Source organism: Penicillium crustosum (genome assembly GCF_028827405.1).
Source record: "Penicillium crustosum strain IBT 35664 chromosome Unknown utg000003l_segment0_segment0, whole genome shotgun sequence".
NCBI lineage: Eukaryota > Fungi > Ascomycota > Eurotiomycetes > Eurotiales > Aspergillaceae > Penicillium > Penicillium crustosum.
The window spans coordinates 3,943,689-3,962,093 of record NW_026623124.1 but is presented as its reverse complement, the minus strand read 5'-3'; the positions used below and the strand labels follow the sequence as shown (position 1 = coordinate 3,962,093).

The following is an 18,405-nucleotide window of genomic DNA, read 5'->3' as shown; positions in this document are numbered from 1 at the left end:
ACGCAAGTTGGAGGGGCAGAAATACGGTATGATACATGATACAATACCTAGGTGTACCTATGATCCCGGGTTTCTGGGGGAATATAGCGGGATATTGTGTAACTTACTGTTATTTTCAGTCCTCTTCCAGTATCAATACCCCATGATCTCCGTGATCGGTCCGCCAATGGATGATCACGCCATTGAGAAACCGATAAGACCTGCAAAGTTGGTTAGAAGTACAAACATATTGCCAATTAGTGTTTTTTTTTTTTTCTTTTTCTTGTTTCAGTAAGGGCTTTGTATGTCTTATGTCGTGTGTTGTATATGCAAATCTAAAATTTCTCGATCAATGAGCGGTCAATCTAACCAAAGTACTATATCACAAAATGTCGAATTGAGGGGGCAACTCCGTGTGACACGTTGGCAATTGACCCCGCCACTTCACCCGGACAACAGCTACCTTATGTATATTATCATGTAGGTAAGCTGACATCTATGAACTAATGTGTTGTGCTACGTATGTGCCGATTGATAACTTCATTACTTCCATACAGAGTAGTATTTTTCTAGCCAATTCTTCATGATTCCCTCAATGTGCCTCCTAAAGAAGAAAATAATGACTCAGAAGATCCCCTAACAAACCCCGGTGTCGGGGTCCGTTCAAGCAATTGATCGGCCCACGTGATATCGTGATAGGAAAAAGTTAATTGAACATAACTTTTTTTTTCTTTGGAAAAAAAAAAAAAATTAAAGCCATTGTCAAGTGCCAAGCCTCTCAACAGACAGATAAAAAAAAAAGAGCAGCCACCATGGCCTTGCGCGACGTTGATGCCCTTGATGGGACAAACTCCCCGCAAAACACTCGGAATAGCGAACATCAGGTCCAGAACTCCGATGCAATTTCTGTGACTAATGAAGATGATCGGGACCTCCTGAAGCTTGGCTATCGCTCTGTCTTGGCTCGAGGATGGGGCTCGTTCGACAATTTCGCCTGCTCCTTCTCGGCCTTGAATTGCGTCGGAGGAATCCGTGTGCTTTTCTATATCGCCCTGAGTGGAGGCGGGCCGGCTGCCATGTATGTTCTATGTTTTCCGCTGCCTGCAGTTCCCAGCCCTTTTTGGGATTGATCACTAACAAATTCCTCAGCTGGAGCTCTTGGGTCTCTGGTAGCATATTGTCCGTCATCACGGCCGCCTGTCTCGCTGAAGCTTGCTCTAGCTATCCCGCCGCGGGGTCAATTTACTACTGGGCCTTTCGATCATGGGGAGGCGGTAAAGCCGGCCGCTTCATCTCGTTCCTCGTTGCCGCATGGACATTGGTTGCGTGGACTGCCTTCCTCGCGAGTGATTCATTCGGTGTCGCCAACTACCTGATATCCGAGATCGTTGTGTTCGACCCGAAGACGAGTTTCCCATATGAAACGGCTGACGTCCGAGCCCGTGCCGTGGCATGGGCTATTTCACTTCTCTTCCTGGCTATCGCTACCTCGCTCAATTTCCTACCCCCGCGCATATACTCCTGGGTGTTCCGAGCGGGTGTGACGGTCATTATCGTCGATATGCTGCTCAACTTCATCTGGCTTCCCATCGGCGTCTCTAAGACGTACGGCTTCCAGTCGGCCGAATACGTGTTTACATCTACATATAATGGCGGAGAGACCAGTCCCGGACTGAACTGGGTTCTTTCCTGGTACTTGGTCGGCAGTTGTCTCGTGGGACAGGATGCTTCGGGCCATGTCGCAGAAGAGACCGTGTCCGCCAAGAAAGCTGCCGCGAAAGGTATCTTTTGGGCAACCGTTGCGTCTGCGCTGTGCGGCTTCCCGATCATTATCCTGTTTCTCTTCTGCATGCCCCCGATTGAGACGTTCTACAACACTAGCGCGCCTCAGCCATTCATCAACATGTACGCCATGGCTCTCGGTCCCCATGCCCACGTTGTGATGACCATTGTCTCGATGACTGGAGCAATTCTCAACACTTCGATCTCGCTGGTTGCTGTATCACGACTCGTATTCGCCGTTGCACGCGATGGCGTTTTCCCATTCAGTGACGTGCTGTCACGTGTGTCGAAGTCGAAGCAGCCTCACAACGCTGTCATTTTCATTTCCACTATTGCTGCGCTTCTCCTTTGCACTCAGCTCCCATCACAAGTGGCCTTCTCCAGCTTGGTCTCCACTTCAGCTGCGGGTTCCCTCGCAGCATATGGTTTGGTTGGAATCGGCCGTGCGTTCATCACACGTAAATCCTTCCAGCCAGGCTTTTGGGATTTGGGTCGATTTGGCGTGGTCGCCGCTGTTGTTACTTTCTTGTGGAACGGGTTTGCTTTTGCTGTGCTCTGCGCCCCGGCCTACTCGGATAGTGCAATTAACAAGGATTCCACCTTGTTCAACTACGCCATTGTGATCATGGGCGGTGTGACTATCATCGCAATCGCTGAGTGGTGGCGCAAGTCCAAAGGTATTTGGTTTGAGCACCTCAAATATGTTGACTCAGATATCGAAACAAACCACTCTACTGGACGTGAGCAGAAGACAAATGTCTCGGCCGGTACAACTGCTGTCTGAATCAGTGAGCAGTTCTACGGCATCTTCCCTTTCCTGATAGTCATCGGGACTATGGGGTGGGAACAGAAAAAAAGGGGATTTGGCACCTATGTAAGGGTGGTTTTGGTAAGTATGTGTTGTGTAGCACGCATGACGGGTGTTCGAGGTCTTGCGTTTTTGGTCATCCAAAAGCGCGAGTCTCGTTCTGAGAAATTACCGTTAAAACTTGATCTGGACAATACCAGCGAAAGGACATGCATGCTTCATCCCTCTTCTCTCCCTTCTTGGTGTCGCGCCTTGGAAGATCTTATCTCAAGGCAGATGCTATTGACTGTCCCTATTGGGGTGTAGATCCGCGGTTTGCTACTAACAGGCTCGGCAACCGGCCATTCCCATGTTGGGCTAGGCTCAATATCCGTTGTCCCCGACGCATATGTGATGTGGTGTCTGTGATGAACCGTTCCTTTCATCAATCACTACTATGTCGTCCCCGAGCCCCGGCTGGGATTGAACTCCACTGCATGAGCCTCAGTCACAGGGAGTCTGAGTGTTGCAGCCTAGTCTACGCCATCTTCCTGCCTACTGGACTCTGTCGATTGATGGTTCGATGTCATCCGAGGCCGGATGAGCAAACCGCTTGTAGACTCGTAGATATGATCGGGAGCGTAGAGTATTATCGCTGTAGTATTGACCTATTTCTCAAGCCAAAAAAAGGCCTACTTCTAGTGGACACCCAGCGCGGCTGAGATCAACTTTTTGTATCCTCGCACCGCCTCTTCGAGCTCTCCCACGGTGATTGCCTCGTCATCGCCATGGGCAACATGAATACTCCCGGGCCCGTAGAGATACCGCTTCACTTTCGGACCTTCTTGGGCATTGATTTTCAATGCAGGAATATCAGTCCCGTAGTTCACAGTAATCACCTCAAACCCATCGACGTCAGAATCAAGATATTGAGGTGGAGCGCCGTTCTCGAGGTTCCCGAAGTCAAGATAGACACTTCCATCTCCACCTGTAACATCTTCGACCGCCTTCCTCACAATCTCTCTCGTGTCATCTGGACTTCCAGCCGCGAGACGAACGGAAATCGTCGCCTCTGCATATGCAGGAACAACATTTCCAGCTAAACCAGCGCGTACGACCCCAATGTTTAATGTCGATTGCCCGAAAGTCTCACTACGGAGAAGTCCACCTTTCTCCGGTTGGATATCTTGCAGGGTATCGAGGTAAGATAGAACAGGAAGAATCGAGGAGACCGCGCTTTTCCCGAGCCATGGGTACCCCGAATGCGCGGCTTTTCCTTCGGCGATAAGCTTGAACCCAAGAGTGCCTTTGTGACCCGCGACAAGCTTGAGCTCTGTAGGCTCTCCAAATATAACTGTGTGGAATTTAGGCGGTGCGGGATTGAGATCGGAGTTTGAGAAATGTTTCATTCCAACGCCACTTTTCTCCTCGCCGACGTCAAACAATAGCCCGATTGAGGCGTCGGGATTGACTTCCAGTGTTTCCAGTGCAGCAAATAGAATGGCTGCAACACTGGCTTTTGCATCTACTGTGCCGCGACCAGCGATAACCAGGTCTGACCGATTAAATGTCAGAATGTCAGTGTTATCTATGGCTGGTGGATGGAGCGAGTAAGGGATAAAAGGCGGGACAGTATCGATATGGCTGGTGAGTAGCACATCAGGAAATCTGTTCTTCCCAGTGTAGGCGTAAATATTGAATCTTTCTTGCTCGGTCTCACTTCCTGGAGTGACAATTTGTTTCTCGACGGTCAGGTTGTGAGAGCGAATGAAGTCCAAGAGGTAGTTTCCGACATTTTTCTCATTTTCACTGATTGACGGAATTTGCACAATGTCTCTGTGGAATGATAAGAGAGCAGATGCATTGATAATGGCCTCTAAGTTCACGCTTGGAGATTTCACGTTATCGTCGGTCACTTGTCCAATCAAGGGTTGTTGGAATTCCGACGTCAGCGCTAGTCTTGCTAGAGATGCGATAGCATAAATGTAATTTGCCTTCATATTTCTTGGTCCGTTGAAGTGTTAGAGAAGCTAGAGGTTTATGAAGAGATACTCATGTAGTTCTTGGGAAGATATGAAGTTAAGTGAAAGGGGGCCGATTAGGCATTCTCCCCCCCGCAATGGCGTATCCCCGTGGTCCTGGAGTACGGTACTTAGCTCTTCTTGCTCACTACTTTTCTTTTACTAAATTTGGCAAGATGCATTATCTTTGATCGGCAAATCCACTGTCCTATTTTAAAGCCATGTATTTGCCGAGCATGGCCCCATTATCGCGTGCTATTTCCACCGTAAAGCGTTATTTGGGTGGGTTTTAACATGTGCTATATAACTTACATCTATGCGATTGATATCGTGAAATATCAAAAGTCAAGGTTGCTTGGTGAGATTGTACTGTTAAATACTAGAGAACTACTCTAGATGTTCACTCATGGGACATACTCTCCGCGTATTGTTGAACTGGGTGGTAGATATAACGGACTATACGTGACATCCGGCTTTCTAAATTGAGGGGTCGTCAGCGCACGGCAAGCGAAGCTTTTAGCTTAAATTATAATCTCGGCAAATGCATTCTACAGCTTAGTATAAGTCGCTAGGTAGACCCTTGTACACACGCCATGCCGAGCACCCCTTGCTCATCTTGCGCGATTTACACAGAAGATAACCCACTTTCGGTGCTTCCGGAGTATGCGGAGTAACACAAATATTAGAGTCCATTTAATGGTTTACATATCCCCTCGAGCTCATTGCAATTGTTCCGGCTGTAACTTTGTTCCGTGTGCCAGCTACAAAAGACACTGATCGGTGATCACTATGTCTTCTGGGATAGCAGAGAAAGGTCAGATCGGGATTGTATCCACAGACGAAACACCGACACCGGCCAAAGGAAACGTACATTATGTGAATCGCAATGGGGATGATACTTTGAAATCCTTTGAAGAGGTTATCCCTGGTTATGATGCCACCCTGATGGGCGCGCGTGCGACACTCAGTGCCGCAGAGGAAAAGATGCTCTTGCGACGCATTGATTGGCATTTGATTCCACTGTTGGCTGTCATGTATATGCTAAAAAGTGTGGATTTTACGAATGTAAGATTATCCACGGAGTATGCTGGTGGAAAATAATTAACCAGAATGTAGGTCTCATACGCCCGGACTATGGATAAAGGCACCGCCCATAATATCTTGACTGAATTGAAAATGACCTCAGACCAGTATAATCTGGTTACAACTATGTATTATGTGAGAGAAGTCGGACCAAAAACTTCTTTTCTGAAGTTGTGCTAATCCCTTGGAGGTCCCTTACATCATTGCAGAAGCCCCGTCCAACCTTTTGTTGAAAGGCGTGCGACCTTCAATTTGGCAGGCCAGAATTATGGTACGTTTATCTATTCTACCTCTAGTTAGCTATCTTTTGGCACTAATAGTTACAGGTCTCTTGGGGTATCGTTCTTTGCTGCCATGCAGCAGTGACAAATAGACAAGGTCTATATGCCGTTCGATTCTTCCTTGGACTATTCGAGGCTGGCCTATGGCCAGGGATGCTCTTGCAGCTATGCTATTGGTATAGGCCAGATGAAGTTGCTCCCAGGATAGTTCTTGTGACTTTACTCGGAAATTTCAGTACGGTAATTAGTGGCGTGCTTGCATTTGCATTCAATGGTGTCGTTGCTGGTGGTCTCTCCGGATGGAAATGGTATTTCGGTCTCCTCCCGGAAGGACGGACCATTTGCTAATAATGCTTCTTAGGCTTATCCTAACAGAAGGAATCTTCACGGTATTACTGGGAATCTTTACTTATTTCTTCTTACCTGATTGTATGTCATCACAGCCTACAGTGCTAGACATAACTAACCACTAGTCCACAGTTCCTTCAACCGCATCCTGGTTATCCGAAAAGGAAAAGGCCTTCACCCAAGCCCGCCTACCAAGCAACTCTCCTCGAGCGGCGGAGTCGAACTTCAATTTGCGTGAACTTATCACAACACTGAAGAACAAGCGAATCTGGCTGTTCCTCCTCTGTTGGGCCTTCTTTACTATTGGAACAACAGGACTCACATTCTACCAACCAACAGTAATTTCCAATCTTGGATTTACGTGAGTTGCCCCAACTTAAAAAACACAGTACATTGCTAACAATTCCCAAAGGTCTATGGGTGAATCTCTATTGCTGAACATCCCATCTGCGGTATTCGCAGTAATATTGACGGTGGCATTCGGTATCTTCGCAGATACTGGGCGGATCCCTCAGCCATCCATTCCACTTGGATTCATGATTGTCATTCTAGCGTGTTACGGCGTACTGTACGCCTTCCCCAATACTGGTGGGGTGTATGCGGCGACGATTATAGCTGGAGGGTTCTCGACTGCATGGCAAGTGTGGCTCTAGAGGGAATCCTTTTTCTCGACACATTATGCTAATATAAACCAGGTATACAATGATGTGGCCATGGCGAGTCCAGACCACCGAGGGCGCAACGGGATCTGCCTTCGCAATCGCATTTGCGAACAGTTATGGCCAGATTGGAGGGGCTGTGGGGTCTCAGCTATTCAACTCTCGGTTTGCGCCACGATATGCGACCTCCTTTGGGATTGCGATGGGATTTGTTGGTATGGCTATCATTATGAACATTATTACTTGGGCTTTTACCTGGCGGGTGGATGTCGATACAAGGAGACTTAAACGGATCCGGCTTGCGGCGGCGAAAGAGAACCAAGCTGTGTTGGACGATGTTGATATTCATGCAGGAGAAAAGAAAGACAGGTAAATAGGAATTGGTGTAGTAGGAGTTGATAATATATCTGATTGGTTGAGGATCTGGGGAATTGAGTTTGATAGTCCGGGGATCGTAAGCTTATCGCATAATCTCATGGGATCCACGGATCCTTTGTTTAGTAATTATCAAAGTCGAAGCAAGCAGCAAGCAAAAGATGGTCTTCCGTACCCTTTAGCCCATTAGCCCTTCACTGCCAAGGGACATGAAATGTGGGGGTGGATATTGGATGATCATTTCCTAAAACATCCATCTTCCCCTCAGCGGAGAATTGGGGGGCAGCTTGAAGTTCAAACTGTCAGAGTTCCTTTTGTACACTTTCCACTATTGGAACTTGCCACTATCTAGAAAGATCCGCCCATAATGGCATTCGCACGCAGATTAGCAATCATGCCTGGCGGCCTGGGTAGGGACATAAGAGCCAAAGCCATACACAGCGAAACCTAACATCTCCACAGGCGGCCTTGGATCAAGCATAGGCCAAAAGCTGAGACAACAAGGTGCCCGTATCGCCATTCTGTACGCACCTTTCGAAGCCGCACGTCGCGATGAGCTTCTCGAATCCGGGTACGGCGCGAGCGGCAATCTAGATGACATCCACACCTATGAATGCGATATCACCTCACCAGACTCCGTCCAGGCTGCTTTTAACTCTTTAGAGAAACAAATAGTTAACCCAGCCTTGTCCTCTTCATCCGAAAGAGCATTCCCGAGTATTCTGATCAACACAGCAGGATACGTATCTCTCAGCGACATGGAGATAACGCCCCCGGAAGAAACACTGAAGCATCTGACCGTCAACCTTTACGGCCCGATGCTCTGTTCTCAAGCCTTTGCTCGACTTTATTTCGCTGCATCAAAGACCGCCAAATCATCACAGAGTCCCCCGCCACCGGGAAGAATCGTCAGCATTTCATCTCAGGCAGCACATGCTGCGCTGCATCGACATGGGGCATATTGTGCTTCGAAAGCTGGGCTCTTGGGTCTGACGCGTAGTATGGCATCTGAATGGGGTGGTCGGGGTATCACAGCTAACACTGTTTCTCCGACTGTGGCGTGGACGGACCTTGGGAGGAAGGCCTGGGGAGAGGCCACTGTTCGCGATGCTTTCTTGGCAAATATACCAACGGGCAAGTTTGCACTTCCAGAGGAGGTTGCTGATTCCGTGCTATTTCTTTGTCAGGTATAATCCCTCGGCTTGGTAGACTACGCTTTCGGTTCTGACTTTTCCAATAGGATTCTAGCGGCATGATCAATGGTGCGGATATTAGAGTGGATGGTGGTTTTACCGTTAGATAAGTTCATCTACAATTGAATATTCCCATAAATATCAATGATCAAATAAATTTGCTTTGAACGTTGCGACAAGAGATTTCTGCGACACGGTAAGAACTCTACATGCACCTGCTCATGAATGTAGCGCTCACGGAAGGGGGTGACTTTGGATCTCCATTTATTGTTTTATTTATTCAGACGATATACTCTAATTAACGAGATATATAACTACAACAGTTAACCTGGCTCTTCCAAAGGAAGGCTATGTTGAAAAGAAATAGAACTTTGCCATCGTTAAAGGGTCCACTCAGCCGGGGAAAGGAATCAGCCCTGGATAGCGCACCTCCTTTAACGCAAGGGGTCAGATTCCGAGATGCCGCATTTGCTTCGTCGTATGTTTGACTGAGACCTCAGCATGATCTGACCATTCCAAAATTTGCACCTCATCTAGGTCGAGCTGTCTACAAGGTCGCTTTACTGGGGTACTGGTCCCACACCATCCGGCATAACCCGGATCTATCACGGTTCATTTCAATTTAACAGATCCCAGCGAGGCATAAGGGTATCGGGATCTCTTTTTACTGAAGATATGTTGCCCTATTATTAAGTCACAGACTGGATGCCTCACAATCAAGTAGATAATAGGCCCCGTTGGCCAAGTACTGTTCAATCTTTTATTTTTCGACACAAAAGGATGACGTTGACACCCGCCGGAACCCCGAGCAGTTTGCTAAGCTAAACCAAAAGCATCAAGTCAGCTTGCGAAAGAAAAAACAAAAACAAGTCAGAAGTGTGTCCTTTTGTTTACGGTTGGAAGAAAATATCTGGAAGACATAAAGCATGATCTGATGATCGCTGAAGATAAGGAATGGAGTCGGACTACAGATCCGGAGCTTGAGCTTGAGTGGAGACTTACCATCTGGGGAAACACCTGGGCCTTCAACTACCTAAGAGGCATCTTAAAGCGACGGTTACTGTCATTGTAAAGTACTTTGACGGTAACCAGATTCTCTGGACCCGAATGAGATGTAGGAGATGGGGTGGTCATCGTAGACGATGTGAGGTGTCTCTCTCTAATAACAACACATCCCTGTCGAAGCCCATAATAGCCAAAGGGTCTTGGATGGTTGCTTATTTCCGCTAAAGTGAGAATGGCATCTACCATGTAAAAACCTTAGTCTATAAATGATATAGGAAAAACCCTTTTCCTTGAAAATGCTATCCTATTCTTTTGTACAAGGGGAAGATTGGTAAAGGAACTTCATGTGACGTTGAGCGTAGCCCTGGAGAGTGCTCGATTGGTGGCATGTTGAACGGGTCCCATTGCAGCCTAGCAAGGGTCTCCCCCATAAGGATATGTTTCGTTCGCACTTAGCCCAGAATACAGTGTCCTCATTTTATCTTCCAACCATAAACTATTCATCCCTCTCAATGGCTACAGGAATATTCCGTTTGCCGACTCTGGTCCTTGCGATCCTTTGCTTGGGAATTATTGCTGAATCTCAAGCTACGCTTTGCACTACCGTGTGCCAGAACGAGCCACCAATTTGTCCATATGGTCAGGTGAGATTTCTCATTCTCGCCCAACTTGTTGTCTTCTTGATGATATACTGACCGTGTCTTGTATATTTTCTCAGAGAGCCTCAGGCTTCGAGGTCTGTCCTCCAACTAATCGATCCTTTGCAACCTGCACAATTCTGACTCGGCTTGTACATATAGGGCTGCTGGGGTTGCTGCCAGCCATTATAATGCGACTGCATGATCATAGCAACAAGATATAAGCCAGCGATAAACATTATACTGGGAACTGGCAGTTTTACGAGCAGAACGCCGCTGATATACCTCTTTTATCTAAGTTGACTTCGTGATGTTCATAACTTGGCGGAATATGTGCACGATCGCAAACATTGGTTAATGATTTTTTCAGAGAACGTCTAATGTCTGCAGGTTTATTTCTCTTGACTTCCTTTTCATCGTGCCTGGTTCTATATTATGTGTAGCTCTGATTTTGGAACTTTCCTGATTAGTCGTGGCATACCCTTCGGATGCTGGGATTCCACCGAGGAATTGCTTATCAAAATTCTACTTGTCACATGAATAACTACTATAATGTCTAATAAGTTGGCCAGTGATGATAAGTTGTGTGCTAGTTGCATTCTGATCCGTCCATGTCCTCATAGTCTATCTCATTATTATCATGCCTAGAGTGGTGAACATCACGGCCAATACCAAAAGTATCAACATCATCATCAACATCACCATCTTCATCATGCCCATGTGTACCCCCATCATGGTCTCGATGGTGGCCATGTGTACCCCCATCATAATCTTGATCGTTGCATCCTCACCCTGATCAACATATTTAGTATCCCTAGCGCGACTAGCATAGGTTGTTGCTGAACTACCACTCCTAGCAGAGCTTGTTGAGCAGCGACTACCTCTAGAACAGGTAGAAGAGGCTGTTGAGGAGCCACTACTTCTAGCAGAGGCTGCCGAAGAACGGCCGCTCCTTGTAGGGGCCACAGAACCACGCATGCTCATGTCATGAACTACTGAAGAACGTCTGCTCGCGTCATAGTCTGTTGAAGGAGAATCAACAGGCTGTTCTCTCTCGTTGGGGGTTGCTGCTTCATGCCGAATGAGCAAATCTCTCACGCCATCTTCTCCGGGTCGCCGTGGGAGCTCAATGGGTGTCTTTCCATCGTTACTTTTGGCTTTGGTGTTGGCTCCATTGTTAAGCAAGATGGTAACCGTTTCTGTGTTTTGTGAAGAGACCGCATGGTGCAGCGCTGTTTTCCCCACGTAATCTTGTAGATTCGGCGACATGCCTCGCTCTATAAGCAGATACACCACTTTGCTATGGCCCCTCGCCGCGGCATAGTGCAACGCTGACCAACCGCGGTTGTCCACTGCAAGCATATCGGCCCCAGATGTCAGAAGCAGGCGGACCACGTCGTCATGGCCTGATTTTGCGGCCATGTGGAGGGCTATACACAGGTTGTGAGCGCGGTGATGGATTTTACTCCCATTATCGATGAGAAAGCGCACTGTGGAACATTGACCAGTCGAGGACGCGAGGAACAAAGCCGTCTGCCCGGTTTCATCTTGCACCTCTAAATCAATCTGCTCGGCAATGAGGTGTTCGATGATACCAATACGCCCGTTCTGTGACGCTAAATGCAGTGACCGCTTCTTCATAACCGCAGAGTTGGTAATAGATTCGGTCGCTGAAGAGAAAAGGTACGCAAGGATATCTAGATGACCCATTAGGGCTGCAAGAAGCACAGGACTGTGGCCTTCAGAATCTATCCCTTCGACATCGGCTCCCTTGTTGATCAGAAATTTAACCACAGGGAGATGATTGTAGTACACCGCGTGATGCAGGGGAGTTTCTCCGAGTGAATCGATATCGTTGATATCGGCGCCAGCCTGTACTAACATCGCCACAATATTCACATTTCCAGATATTGCAGCCGCTTGAAGTGCGGTGCCATGCAAACCACATTGTTTTCGGATCGGTTCTGTTTCGAATCTCTTCTTGATTGTCTTGTACCGCTGCTTGACTTCGCTTGAAGATCTTGTGTTCCATCGCTTTATCACGTCGTGCGTCTTCAAACCTTTTGGTGTCCCCCCTGGGAGCGCAGGTTGGCCCCGGCACTGATGAGCCGTTGGACGATAGTTTCGTGACCACCTGCGGCCGCGGCCTGCACCGCGGTCCCATACTTGCCCCCTTCATCATTGACATTGACACCACTGTTCAGCAGAAGGGTCACTAAATCTTCCGCGCCGTCATATGCGGCTGTTTGAAGAGCTTTCCCATACTCCTCGCGGTGGATATTAATGTTTCCCTTGCGATCAAGAGGGGTCTGCACAATTTCTCTATGCTCATCAACCACTGCCGCACTCGGAGTGGGCAGTGTCAGGCTCGGGTCGACTAGGTGGGACTGAATGAGACAGTCAGACTGGATAGTGGCACTCGCGCCATAGTGAAGCAGCTTGTGGACAATCTCCAAATTCTCGGAAGATACCGCATTCTGTAGAGCTTGCGCCAGATCTGTGGGCACAAAGTGGTTGCTTTGGATAGCCCGCGGCAGTAGTAGCTCCACGAGCTCGATCTTTCCGTGGAGAGCAGCCTCGTAAAGTGCGCATATGCTGTTGTCGTACCCGTCTTGCTCCGAAGTATCTCGGTCCCGCATTTCTAGCAAGGAGATTACCACATTCGGATTGGAAACGGAACATGCGTGTTTAACAGTGGCGCGATCAACTGGTACATCATAACTCAATAGTAGATCGACTACTGCCTGTTGACCTGTCTCCAGTGCCACGTGTAGTGCATCGCGAAGCGCGGATTTGACACAAGACCGAGCGTTATCCCATCCGTCGGAGCGGTCATGGCCATCACTCTCGAGTAAAAGCGTAACAACCTGACTGTGACCTCCTGCTGCCGCAATTACTATGGGATATGTATACTCCCAAATTGGTAGCGTGACGCCAAACTTCTCGATGACGCTCTCCTCGAGGATATCATTTTCCTCCCAGGGATCTGCTCCGTGCCCGAGAAAGATGCCAACAAGCTCCGCCTCGCCAGCCAGCGCTGCAAGTTGGAGATTTGTGCCCCATATTCCTTTGGAATCAGTAGCTTTCGCCCCCTTCTCAAGGAGCCATCGCGCGAGGGAGTGGTGACGTCCCGCCATAGCTGCTTGTAGCGGCGTGTGGTACCCGTACGAAGGGCCCATCAGGTCTGATCCATGGGCGAGGAGGACTTCAGCCACTGCCTGGTGCCCACCTAAACAGGCTAACTCCAGACATTTGTCCATTTTGGCCTCTGCTGCACACAGCATCTCCACGACCCGATGATGGCCACCCACAGTAGCGGCCCGTAGCGCACTCTCAAATGTTCCGCCCTGAACATTGACATCAACACCACGCTGGAGCAAAACATGCACTATATCGACAAATCCATCTCGAGAGGCAGCTTGTAAGGCCGTATGATAATCGCCCCCGGTCAATTTGACATCGGCCCCGGCGTGTAACAAACGCTGGACTAGAAGCATATTACCGCTACGGCACGCTGCGTGAAGGGCAGTGCCATAGACGCCCGCCTGGATATTTACTTCAGCGCCTGACTGTAACAGAAGATCTGCAAGCCCGAAATTCTCCTGGCGGCAAGCTGCTATCAACGCTGTGCCATACTTCCCGGCTTGCATGTTGGGGTCGGCCTTGGCATCGAGAAGTCTCTGGACGATGATAGTGCGGCCGGCTACGGCCGCGGCCTGCAGCGCAGTGCCATATTCACCACCTTGACAGTTAACGGATATCCCAGGACGCCTTAGCAGTAAGTCGATGACCTCCTCATGGCCTGCCCTAGCTGCAATATGCAATGGCGGACCAAAGCCCCCCGTTAAGATGTTAATGTCCACATTTCGATCTAGTGATAACTGAAATATCTGCTCTGCCTCCCTGCGTTTTGACGCACGCGGAGTCCTACCCTTAGCGACACGTCGATTTTCCAGTACGTGCTTGGCAGCAATGAAGAAACTGGCAGCCGATGTAGGCCCAGCAGTAGTCTTATCCTGCGCCTCATTCTTTGCCCCGCCTGGTGCATTTATATCCGCACCTGCGTCGAGAAGCCGCTTGACTATCTTCACTTGGCCGCGAAGACAGGCTGCATGTAGGGCTGTGCCAAACTGCCCACCAGTTACGTTGATATCAGCACCACGATCGAGAAGAATCTCAACCACATCCAAATGGCCATGAAGAGCCGCACCGTGCAACGCTGTTCCGTATCGCTGGCCCTGAGCTCGTATATTGGACTCCTTATCTAGCAACATCAACACTAGAACTTTGTAGCCACCCGCGGCCGCGCGAATCAGAGGGGTCTCGCCGTCGGTATCAGTAGAATTTACATCAGCGCCGGCTTTGCAAAGCGCCTCGGCAATCTCCTCGTGGCCATATTCAGAAGCGAGGTGCAGGCCCGTAGCGCCCATATCATTCGCGTGGTGAATTAGATTGCTGTTGGATTGGATGCAGTATCGAACAACCTTGGTAAAACCAAACGCACAGGCAGTGAAAAACGATGTGGCTGGTGAGCTAATAGCCTGTATGATCTTGTCTTTATGAGGGTCATTCCACTCAAGAATGAGCGAAGAAGCAGGCTGAATCTCGGGGAGCCAGGATTTAAACCAAGGTTGCTCATGGCATAGGTCATCAAATGCGTCATGTATGGTTTGGATTTGATGCTCTTGGCCTGCCTGCTCTACATGTAAGGCCCAATAGAGCACCACATAGTAGTGAAACTTGTCGCGCGGCAAGGAGGTCGTCGGTGGTTCTATCGCCAGATTCTGCACAGTGGCTAAACAGAGATGGGCCACCGCAGCATGTTGTTCTACCGATTGCATCCCGTCCTTGAGCTTGAGAAAATCACGTATTGACGTGTGGACGAAGCGGATTTCGTTGCTGTCTTGATCGACGACCACCAAATCTTGACAGCTCTCCAGTACCATAGGAACAGTAATATTTGTGCCCTGTGTATTGGAGGCAATCCTGTCTTTTGCTATCAAGACAGCGAGAGCGCGGATGAGGTCTTCTGCTGGGATAGGCGCCTGTGCACACAATAGCCATCGGAATAGTGTGAAGACTGCTTGGCGTGTTATTGATCCTTGCGGACTACTGGCAATGATTCTGGCGTAGATAGTTTCGAAAAGCCGGATCAGAGCTTCGGGCAGATCGCTGGATGGCTGCAATAGCAAATCTCCCTCAAAGATCGTACTGTCGGACTGGAGGAGTAGCGTACTGGCGCGCAGTTTGACCCAGAGGAACCTGTTTTCGTAAGCTTGACAGATCCAATTGACGAACTTTGGAGCGATTGAGGGGGGTTTGTGAACTTACATGCCCTGAGAGCCCTCAATCAACTGCTGTGTTGAGGTTTCCTCCCAATTATCCGGAACAGGGTGAGCACGTTGCCTCATCCTTTTGACACATTCCGCAGCTCTATTCCGAGCATAGGCCCGAAGGTCTGCACTGTTCTGACCCACATCAATGCTATCAGACGGCCACAAGGGGAATCGACCCAGAATATTCAGCGATGGGCGACTGGAGATGATAATTTTGACTCGCCCCCCATCGGTTCTGGTCAGTAGACAATCAATCAAATCAAAGAAATCACCACGGAGATCTTCAGCGCACTCGTCAATTGCATCAATGCAGATAGTGGTAGTTCCGCTGTCTATGAGTTCCAAGAGAAGCCGGATTGCATCGTTCCACGCAGGACGGGCTCCATCTGCAACTGCAATCTCACCCCTTTCCTGCACCATAGTCTCATAGGCGCGAATGACCTCTCCGCGCAATAAGGCCGAGGGTCCTGAGCGAGCGAGCTGGGCAATTAGGCAGCACACGAGGGTCACAGGGTCTTGCCAGCGTCGATCAGAATCGTTGCGCGAGAAGAAGGCGTAGGCAAGAGGGCCACCTGGAGCATGTGCGTGGTTGGCCTGCAGGCTACCAATGATCGTGGACCTGAATTAAAAGTTAACACCGCCTTTCGAATGTCACGATCTGGGTTGAAGAAAAGTCAGGCATACATCATTGTACTCTTTCCCGACCCCGCTAAAAACCAGGTTAGTACTCTATTTGCTTGAGAATAAATGGGACCGCCACAAAGCTTACGGGGTCCATGGAGCCATAATAGAGCTGATTTGCTGGATACACGCCATTGCTTGTAGTTCTCTTCCTCGAATATCCAGTGACCAGAGTCAGGCAGACGAGCCTCTAGCCTGTGTCTGTGAACCCCATCCAGGGGGAGGCGAATGAGCCAGTTGAGGATCCGGCACTCCTGCTCGTCCCTTTCGCGCTCTGTACATCGCAATAAATAGTCAGCTTAAAACCAGTAGCTAGAAAGAAATTCAACTTGCTCGTCCAGCTATTCATCAAACCCACCACGCCATCTCGGATAAATTGGATAGGCTCGTGAAAATACTGCAAGCCTTCTATCAGAGAATCCTGTTCTCTTTTGATCGAGTCCAGTGTGTCATCCGAGTCTCTGTTAGCTGCGTAGGAAGAGCAAAGTCAGCTATAGCTGGCGAATAAACCCTCGTGGAAAGTTATTTACCCCGGGCGTCAATCAATCGCGCCGACTCGTCTGCAATTCGCTGTTGCTCTCTGATCTCATCCATCCACCCGTCAAACTCATCGTAGGCAAGGATGAGGCCTTTAGAAAGTCTCTCTATTTGTTTCCCGGGAAGGTGAGTAATCCTGACATTCGACCTTGGAGAAACTTTTTCCAGAGGAAGGGAAATACATACTGATGGTTTTCGTGGTATAGTACTCTTGGGCCTTGAGGAGGTACTTCAGCGCCGTAGCATATAACTTGACCAATGCCTGTTGCAACGCATCCTGAAGAGGGAATGTGGGACGCAGGTACAAACGCTCAAACAAGGCATATCGTGGAACCAAGCCGGAGAAAATCTCAATTCCTTCACACAGAGTCTGATTACTTTCAAAATCCTTCACTGTAACCTGAAGAACCAAACTAATTGCTGCCCAGGGGACTGCTAGGTGAGTGGGATCAATCGCAGCTACAGAATCACCGATGGCCTTGAACTTTAAAAGTCGTTGCACCACCTGGCCAAATACTTGACGGTATTCTATCTTAGATCCATCTCGCTTTGTATATGTCGAGTGGTTGGCGGCGCACTCTTTCTGTTTTTTTCAGCGCTAGACAATACGCTTTCGAGGTTCACAAATTGTTGGCTGCGAGATCGAATTTTCTTCTGAAGCTTTTCGTCGAGTTGCTTGATGGCTTTTTCCCACAGATCTGCCATCAAAAAGTCCAGACAATCTATCAGGAAAAGACACAAACATGATTACAGATGCTCTCTTCTCACCATTGTTGGTCATATTGTGTATGTATATATGTGTGTGTGTGTGTGTGTGTGTGTGTGTGTGTGTGTGTAAACTAAAGATATACGTACGAGGGGACAATTTCTTTGCCGTCGACAAACCTCAATCAAGCTGACTGTTGGCGTGACGTGTCAATTGAGAACGAGGCTGACCCACGTGATCATGCATTATGCCTGATGTGGTCCCTAATGGATTTTGGGGCCTAATGCCTAGGTATATACGGAGTACCTATGTAGTACCCGTTGCACCTAGGTAACGCACGTACATGTTGCAAGGTCCCAAGGTCCCTGTTCGGGAGCGGCCACGTGCCGCTGGGGGCCCCCTTTCCGGCGATCTCCGCGATCTCTGATATCAACAACCGCCTGGCAATATGAACTAATGAAATGGTTATGAACCAGTGGCATACTTACTCGCCCGTACTCAACATATGTGAAAGGACGGATACACTGTCACTGCGCTAGTGCAGGTAAGATGAAGCCCAGCCTCGTCAGATTACAAATTTGACTGGCATTTTACTCATGTATTAGGAGGTAGTATCATGGTTTCGAGGTTACATACAAGTATTATCTCTCAATATAAAGGTCCGTGGTCATCTAAAGAGAGATCAGTCACTAAAATATCAATATGAATATCTGAAAAAAAGGGTAGAAATCAGAGACAGCAGTTTAGAGCTCCGGCTCAAATATAAACGAAATCTAGCATCACCTGGACATGAACATTGATTCATTCAACAGTTTCTCCATTAATCGAAGTGCTACTTCTTTCAGAGCCTTTAATTGTTCCTTCTCCTAAGTTATAAAGCTCCCGTATATTAGACTACCCAGCGATTATTCTAATATGAGTAGGCTATACTTTCGAAGTTGTTAAATGCATTAACTTCGATTTTAAGAGTTAGTTTCATAATTTGGAAATAGGG

At 48.5% G+C, this 18,405-nt stretch overlaps 5 protein-coding genes across 5 annotated transcripts; 3 read left to right on the top strand and 2 right to left on the bottom strand.

Moving 5' to 3' along the window:
- Positions 1-791: 791 nt before the first annotated feature.
- N7487_008577 (uncharacterized protein) lies at positions 792-2,545 on the top strand (the record flags this gene model as incomplete). Its single annotated transcript, XM_056876307.1, has 2 exons — positions 792-1,057; positions 1,129-2,545. 2 exons carry the CDS (start codon positions 792-794, stop codon positions 2,543-2,545), a joined length of 1,683 nt encoding a protein of 560 aa, XP_056728495.1.
- A 701-nt stretch (positions 2,546-3,246) lies between these two features.
- Positions 3,247-4,548, bottom strand: N7487_008576 (M20 family metallopeptidase; the record flags this gene model as incomplete). The annotated part of the gene is made up of 1 exon (XM_056876306.1): positions 3,247-4,548. One exon carries the CDS (start codon positions 4,546-4,548, stop codon positions 3,247-3,249), a length of 1,302 nt encoding a protein of 433 aa, XP_056728494.1.
- An 810-nt stretch (positions 4,549-5,358) lies between these two features.
- On the top strand, positions 5,359-7,313 carry N7487_008575 (uncharacterized protein; the record flags this gene model as incomplete). Its single annotated transcript, XM_056876305.1, has 8 exons — positions 5,359-5,634; positions 5,686-5,787; positions 5,843-5,923; positions 5,979-6,241; positions 6,295-6,362; positions 6,414-6,642; positions 6,694-6,924; positions 6,977-7,313. The coding sequence occupies 8 exons, from the start codon at positions 5,359-5,361 to the stop codon at positions 7,311-7,313; spliced, it is 1,587 nt and encodes a 528-aa protein (XP_056728493.1).
- A 369-nt stretch (positions 7,314-7,682) lies between these two features.
- Positions 7,683-8,618, top strand: N7487_008574 (putative short-chain dehydrogenase/reductase; the record flags this gene model as incomplete). Its single annotated transcript, XM_056876304.1, has 3 exons — positions 7,683-7,725; positions 7,778-8,502; positions 8,556-8,618. The coding sequence occupies 3 exons, from the start codon at positions 7,683-7,685 to the stop codon at positions 8,616-8,618; spliced, it is 831 nt and encodes a 276-aa protein (XP_056728492.1).
- Positions 8,619-10,775: 2,157 nt separating this feature from the next.
- Positions 10,776-17,476, bottom strand: N7487_008573 (uncharacterized protein; the record flags this gene model as incomplete). The annotated part of the gene is made up of 9 exons (XM_056876303.1): positions 10,776-12,149; positions 12,212-15,413; positions 15,483-16,106; positions 16,172-16,196; positions 16,257-16,442; positions 16,523-16,636; positions 16,699-16,797; positions 16,892-17,288; positions 17,474-17,476. The coding sequence occupies 9 exons, from the start codon at positions 17,474-17,476 to the stop codon at positions 10,776-10,778; spliced, it is 6,024 nt and encodes a 2,007-aa protein (XP_056728491.1).
- Positions 17,477-18,405: the final 929 nt, after the last annotated feature.